The following is a 7,481-nucleotide window of genomic DNA, read 5'->3' as shown; positions in this document are numbered from 1 at the left end:
TGGAGAAATGTTTTATAAATATTTTGGCGTTATATGTATATGGAGAATCACCTTAAGGTAGTAGAAAAGTCTTCTGTCATGCTGACGAGCGACAGGGGGTATTCATTCAATTTTCTCATATCTTTATGTATATTTTCGCCTTTTCCCGCATAATCTTGATGCGTTTCTTCTCTCATTTTGCATATCTAACTGTTCTTTTCTTTTTCAGACATTGTTCTCGATTCTTCCTCACCCTGAACAGGACTCCCATGGTTGGAAGAGGAATTTCGCTCGCATAATGCAGTCACCTCTCGTCGTGAGAAGCCGAGGCTGAAGAGCCGTGACGAAACGACACAAGAAGAGAGAAGGAATCTATTTCTAAAAGAGCAATGCCCCGTCGTAATCTTTGTTTTGCCACCAAACCAGCGCCAAAGAATCGCCTTTATCTTGATCTTCATGTTGTTTTTGTTCCCCTCGCAGAAAGAGACCCAGTTAATAATTTCATAAAAAGTTAACTATCTCAGCCAGGATTACATGGGTCTCCTCTGAACCAAGCTCTTCTCGTTCATCTTGCATTAATCAAGAGGAAACTGTTCATGCAAACTGATGTGACATGTATATGAACCTATTTAACAAGAAAAGTTAATATTCATTCCACTTATTTTTTTTATACCGTAGGACAATACGATCTTGCTGAATGAAACAGAGAATGAAAAGAGAAGAAATACATTGATGACGAGTAACGACGATCAGGAGGTAAATGACAATTTTTTATCTTGATCTTCACCTCGGCACTCTTTTAGTAATTGCATGTTTATAATTTTGTCAAATTCGTATGGATTTCCTTCACGGAATTGTATTGTTTTAATTTACTCCATCAATGCTGTACGTGCAATGACCTCGAACAAGTATGTTTATGCACGCTTATGAAAGTCTGTAAACTGATATTAAAAAGAAGAAAAATTGACGTTTAATTTATTTCAGTCCATAAAATGTCGTGTTGCGACCAGGTTAAACGAGAGGAGCGAAGGAATTTATTTGTTGGGGATCAATGACCATCGATGACCTCATCCAGCAGTTCTCCGATCGAGCTGGAAAACCTTGATCTTGATCTTGCGTTTCCACCTGGGACTTAAGAAGAAAGTAACTCGAGAGCAAGAGGTACTCAGACGGTGAAAGGCGAGGTCGACCAGGATTATACAGTCGGACTCCTTTTCTAGGTTTTCCTCGTCGGTGTAATACCTGTAATGATCTTACGCAACCGGTCGTAACAGTTTTACCGTCTCGAGACTTACTCTTTGCTTCCAGGTCTTCTGAATTCACGAAAATGATAAAAATACGAATACCTACCATGTACTTGTAATACTTAAGTATAATATCTCCAGTTTACTAAGTGAATTATTTTTCTGGTGTATAGGGGAGGACGCTAGGCTGAGTTCCTTTTACATAGTTTTAATTATTTATTATTCGATGTGTTGTATAATATAATTACGCAGCTTTGAATTAGACGTGTGATTTTAATAAACGAATCTTAGGTACGTGTACACGTATAGGGGAATCGATTCGAGAACAGGGAATTGTATATTTCCTTGTTATTAACGTGATATTGTATGACATGACCTTATTATTATAACATTCATTTTTTATAAATCTTACTAATGCAGTTACGTGGTGCATATACCGCTTTTATTTTATAGAAAAATGGTATCAAGAGGCAGTACACCAGACGATTGGACGGAATTTTGTTCCTTCGGGGGAAAACCAGGAAATGTCTTAAATTGTACTCCACTCGTGAAATGTTATGTATCACTTCTTATCACCTTGTATACCTTAACTAATTGTCTTAATATATTCTGTATTAATTTAAGGTACTTTTATTTTAGAGTCAATCGAGGGACTTCCGGCAGACCCCCAATCTGTCTCTGAACCTTCCAGGACCACAATTCTCGATGGAGCCTCCGAGAAGTTTCAGTTCATGAGGTTTATGAACAGCCAGGTCGACCTCGTTCCTTTCCCTGGACCTGGACAAGTATCCGGACAAATCCTGGTCCTTCATCCTGGCGAATACCTTCTTCAAGGATACCTTGCCCCTGGGGTCGACGATCTCGTCGATCTCGCTCCAGACTCTTCTGATCTTCCGAATTTTTGGCGAAGCGTCATCTTGAAGATTACTCAAAGATGTCTCTTCCTGCTTTTTGAGCCCTTCTTTTGCAGTCTCTTTCAGATCGGATGATTGGAGATCTTTGGTTTGATCTTCAATTTCACCTTCTGACTCCTTGGCGAGGTTTTGGGGCTGATCTTTGCTGGCGTCATCCTGGACATCCGATTTTACGGCAGACTGGATATCCAAAGTGCCAATTGCAGCATTCTGTAAATCGGAAATAACGTTTTATACAATTTTCCAGCGAAATGTAGAATTACGACGAAGCGTTCCCCTTTCTTGACTCCGTGTCACGCTTTACGGAAAGTCATGCAATTTTGAAAGAGAATCTCGTATCACTTTCCAAGATCCACGCCATTACCATTTCATGAAGAGAAATTAGTCACGTGGACGAAAACGGCGCCCTTTTTCAAGGAAATAAATTGAGAAAGCTTGAGATTCTCCACGAAATTGAAAATTATCGGTATCAGGCACATTTTCTATAAACTAATTTTGCAACATCTCCATTTTTTACAGCGGACTTAATCTCCAATCCAAAGTTTTACCAGCGCCCGAGTTTTCTTCACTTCAGCATCCGACATTCCGACCACCTTTGGACCAGATTCTTCCTTAATCTCCTCCTGAGGTAAGTTTTTGTCCCCAGCATCTTTTTCAATCTTAACGACGTCGGTCCCGGAAGGGTCCTTGCTCCTTTCTAGAGGAACGTCCGCAGACTTCAGCTCCACTTTGAGAGAATCTTCCTTCGAGTTGAGACTCTTCAGCTCGAACACTTGACCTGCCAGGTCGTTCAGCAGGTCGAAATTTCCGTTTTCACCGGAAGGAGTCGCCACGACTATGAGGAAGTTCTCCAGTTTTGCGTTCAGATTTAATTTCCCGTCCTGACGTTGGTCGTAGGTCGCAGGTGCTCCCAGAATTGGTATCACCGTTGCGGAAATTAACGTAATCAGGAGACCGATCATTTTGCGAGGCCCGAATTCCGTTCTTGCCTGGTCCCTGCGATGTCTGATACGCGACTGAGGATTTCTGATCGCTGATAGGGCCTGAGGGGCCTGCTGGGACCGACGCTCGACTTATCCCGGTGAGAGGAGAGGGTAAGGATGAGCCACGAGTCGATGGAAAACTGTCTGGTTGTAATTAGTATGAGTTTTCGTTCCAGAGTCGTTTAGTGGGATCGGGTTCGAGCCAGCCGGTATTCTGCAACAAACACAATGAAGCAGTCTGCTTCTCCACCCTGATAATAAATAGTAATATGTATTACCACTGTAGTTGTAAAATAAACGCCAGACTCTACGAGTGGTATAATATACAGCTAAAGAAAGAAAGATTGATTTTACAAATTGTAATCCGTTTTTCTTCGGTTGTATTTCCTCTTTCTATACTCGTAGGAACTGGCGCCTGTTTCACAATTACATTTTTTTTCTCAGGGTAGAACCACTAAAACGATTAAGCAGGTTATAATAAAATGGGTAGATTCCTTTCTTCTTCTCTTGTATTTTAAGTATTGACTTTTCAACGGTAAATCGTGAAATCAATTACAGAAGAGGCATATTTTGATGGTCAGTAATTTGGCAAGATGGAGGTGAAGCGTGTAGGTATAATCGAAATTAATATCACAGCCGTATGATTATACAAATGAAAGGAATCTCCATTACAAGTGGTAATCGTCTTTATTAAGATACATTTCCTGGTGAATTATTTAGCCCGATGTTTTCCGTAGAGCAGGGTTATCGCACTTACTTTAATTCTAATTACGGTACTTCCTATCTCTAAGCTACGCAAGGAGATTAGAATTTTTTACACTTGCACTATATTACTTATAGCATGGAAATCTCAATACTCGTAATATTGCACTCTCGTCACGTTCACTATTATAGCTGTACTGACTAAACTTAGGGAATAAGAGTAAATCGTATTCTGATAAAAATTCATACAATCGAAATGACGGAAATTGTGCTCTCGTATAACAAAACGCGCCGCTGGATTATTGCTGATATAATTCATTACTAATGTTAAGTGTAAGGAAGATTTCGCTTTTTATGCACTGGCGGGTCTTCTGCTGCCATGCTTGTAGGTTTGGGAAAATATCGGTGCCAGTTTCATGAGCCTGAAATATTCAGAAAAGTTATTCAAGGTCCAGCTAAAAATTGGATGCACAAAAGATAATAAGGGGTTCTTTTCGGTGTTTCGACTCACGGCAAAAGAGTTATCGGTCGGCGAAGTTGTAGGCGACAGCGGCCGTTCTTGTCCGGAGAATATCCTGGTCTGCAACGTTTTTTAGGAAATTCCGTGGACGATAATCCCGAGCTGGTATCCTGGCTCGCTTTCACGACCGTCTCGGGGACCACTCCGAATCCGTTCTGGCTCTTGAAATCCGAATTCGCCTCTGTAGTGGTTTTCGGCAAACTCTGATCCTGGCTTATATTCATGATCATCTTCAAGACCTCTCCGAATCCGCTTTGGTTCTCGAAATCTAAATTCGCCTCTGTGGTGGTCTTCGACAAAACATGATCTCGACTCGTATTTATGAACATATTGAGAAACTCTTGAAATGTGTTTTGGCTCTTGGAATCCGAATTCACGTCTGTGGTGCTCTTCAACACCGAGCGATCCTCATCGCTATCCATTGGTTTAGAGGTAGAATAATTATTTGGGTACGAGGTTGAACTTAACTGTTCAGGTATTTTTGTAGCGGAAAAAGATGTCTCGGTCTTCTTATTTATAGCGATGTCCTTGCCCTGCAACATAATTTTTAACGTTATCCTGGACTTTCATTTGGTTTCTATACATTCTCTATTTTTAAGGATAAGCGTACAGCGATTTAATTTAAAATAACGTATCTAATTGCGGGAAAAAAATGATTTTTGCGAGTATCTGAATAATTTCTGTTTCCGAAGGAAGATCCAATTCTTTATTTCGGGAAACTCGAATTACCTCTGTCGTGGCCTCTAAATTCATGACCGAGCCCGAAGATGTCGCGGGTGGTACATTTTCAGACTCCAGAGCTGCATTTAATGTTTTCTGAGTTCCAGCAATGTTTTCGTTTATCTCTAAATTTACAAATTGGCCCGAAGACGAGGAGGAGGCATTTTCTGTCCCCAGGGTCGCATCTACGTGTCCTCCAGTTTCGGTAATATTTTCCTTTGTTCCAAAATTCTCAAGGTATGCAAATATGGAGGATGAGACATCTTGAGACTGAAGAGTTGAATTTAATTTTTCCGGAGTCTCTGTGACGTTCTCCTTTGCTGCATCAGCTGGAATTGAAGGGAGACTTTCCTTCGTAGTCTCGACATTCGACTCCTCAGTGACATTATTTGAGATAATGGATTCATCAGTTTTTTCGGTGGTAGTCGAAGATGGTGGATAGGTAGGCCAGGTGCTCCAGGGTTCAATGGAACTCGTCGAAGGGGTAGGCTTCGTCGATGAAGGTTTTCCTGGCTTTACCGTGAAATCCGCGTAATCGTAAAAGTAGTCATAATCCTGTAACACGAAAAGAAAGAAAAGAAACAATTCACGATTAGATTACATTTCTAACAGCCAACAATTATAGGAAAAGTTGAAAAGGAAGCGGTATTTAAAGCTACAAGTAATTTCGGAAATTAAACAATCCTTTTGAAATATAATCTCCAATCGATTTCGTTTTAAATTTAAATTTTAAAAGGAAAGTCCTGAGATCTATGACATTGAAATGTAAAAAAAAATCCATTCGCACGTATTTTAAAAATTGTATGTAAAAAAATGAAATTCCACGAGTTTCAGATCCTTCCTTATGGTCTTCGTGTTCACGTTATTAAGTTTGAAACGGTTCGGTATACCCAGTTCAGAAAAAAATGTCACGAAAGATCGACCCCTCAAATGCCACTTTCATATCGCCTTAAATCGCACGATAAGTATTTGCCAAATAAACCGTTAAATTCATTTATGTAGCAAAGATTCATTTAAGGAAGATATTAATTTTGAAGGGAGGATCACCGTGTAGTCCCCCAGGAGTTCGGAGTCGACGAGGGCAACGATCTGCACGTCCTTAAGGTGGACCTGGACGTTGACGTCTCCGTGTTGGCGCTGGTCGTAGTTCGCGCCTTTATCCGCGATGGCGCCTGCAGCGTGACCCGCGAGGATAATGAACCCGAGCTTCAGGAAGACGCTGGTCGCTTCCGGCATTAAGCCGCTCGTTCACCCGGGGACCCGGGTAAAAATCCTGGGGAGCGTAAAACGGAGCCACGCGAGGCTACCACGGGTCCAGGAACGCCGAGATAACTGGACAAGAGGAGCGGCACGAACGCGAGGTTGCCTCCCCGGTATTCCCCTGTTTTACGCGACTCCACTTCAGGTGTATTCCGTATTGAGGGAACCGGTTAAACGAGACGATGCTCCTTCGGAAGAGCGGAGACGAGGGAGGGACTCTTGGCCGGCCGTTGCCCCTGTACGGGTCCGAGCGTCTCCGAAGACCTGCCCCCACAAGGAGGCGAGGATGATCATTTGATTTTATTTCTACTGGAGGCCACGGCCTGAGGCGAAGAAAAATTCTTCATTTATTCATTGCAGGCTTTCTTATTGTAATTTTTTTTTCTCCAATTTCATCGTTACTTCTTTACTTGACCGTTATCTCGATAGTTTTGGGCGCTTCCGAAGACCTGCCCCCACAAGGAGGCGAGGATGAACATTTGGGTTTATTCTTACTGGAGATCATGTCTTGACGCAGGGAAAAATCCTTATTGTTCAATGTAGATTTTTATTGTAATGTTTACTTTCAATTCAGTGTCACCTGGACATCGAATCCGTAAATTAATAACAATATATTGACAAAAATGTAAAAAAATGAGGTACCGAGATTGAACCTTCGCCTCTATTTCTATTATGGGTAGCAGAGCTTAATAATTCAAATATCACTATTTTGTGACTGCATTAATTTACTACGAATTTGTTTACTGTATTATTTCTTTTCCTCTATATTCATTTAACTGTTTATCATCCACATGTTCTCTTAGCTTAAGGTTTCTTTCTTATTTTATATTTAAATATTGGCGCCATAGTGACGCGATCGTTCATTGGCGGTTTTACTTAACGAGTTCATGGCTACCAGGATCCCTCGCAACAGACGCCAATGGACAACGAAAGGTTACTCATTTTTTGCGTATTATAAATGTCAGCAAAGTAACGTTGCCAACAATCCATTCACAGTACTGAATATCACTTATTGATAAAGCAATTTTTAAAATAATTAATTATGTTTTATACATGTATGAGTTTTTTTTTTAACGAAAAATAAGATCGCTTATTCTAAGGCGTATTCAAAATCTGGCGCCATTGAAATTGAGTCCATTATTGGTTAGACAGCATTTTG

The 7,481-nt window shown here is 40.9% G+C and overlaps 2 protein-coding genes across 2 annotated transcripts; both read right to left on the bottom strand.

Moving 5' to 3' along the window:
- Window positions 1-1,832: 1,832 nt before the first annotated feature.
- LOC105698237 lies at window positions 1,833-3,493 on the bottom strand. Its single transcript, XM_012422296.2, has 2 exons — window positions 2,686-3,493; window positions 1,833-2,347 (listed from the first exon to the last, which is right to left on the bottom strand). The coding sequence occupies exons 1-2, from the start codon at window positions 3,097-3,099 to the stop codon at window positions 1,865-1,867; spliced, it is 897 nt and encodes a 298-aa protein (XP_012277719.1). The 5' UTR covers window positions 3,100-3,493; the 3' UTR covers window positions 1,833-1,864.
- Window positions 3,494-3,668: 175 nt separating this feature from the next.
- LOC105698230 (cell wall protein DAN4) lies at window positions 3,669-6,354 on the bottom strand. Its single transcript, XM_023434105.1, has 3 exons — window positions 6,110-6,354; window positions 5,072-5,617; window positions 3,669-4,875 (listed from the first exon to the last, which is right to left on the bottom strand). The coding sequence occupies exons 1-3, from the start codon at window positions 6,296-6,298 to the stop codon at window positions 4,330-4,332; spliced, it is 1,281 nt and encodes a 426-aa protein (XP_023289873.1). The 5' UTR covers window positions 6,299-6,354; the 3' UTR covers window positions 3,669-4,329.
- Window positions 6,355-7,481: the final 1,127 nt, after the last annotated feature.

Source organism: Orussus abietinus, unplaced genomic scaffold (assembly GCF_000612105.2).
Source record: "Orussus abietinus isolate OABI.00-Male unplaced genomic scaffold, Oabi_2.0 scaffold14, whole genome shotgun sequence".
NCBI lineage: Eukaryota > Metazoa > Arthropoda > Insecta > Hymenoptera > Orussidae > Orussus > Orussus abietinus.
The sequence above is the reverse complement of the archived record's forward strand: the minus strand, read 5'-3'. Positions and strand labels throughout refer to the sequence as shown.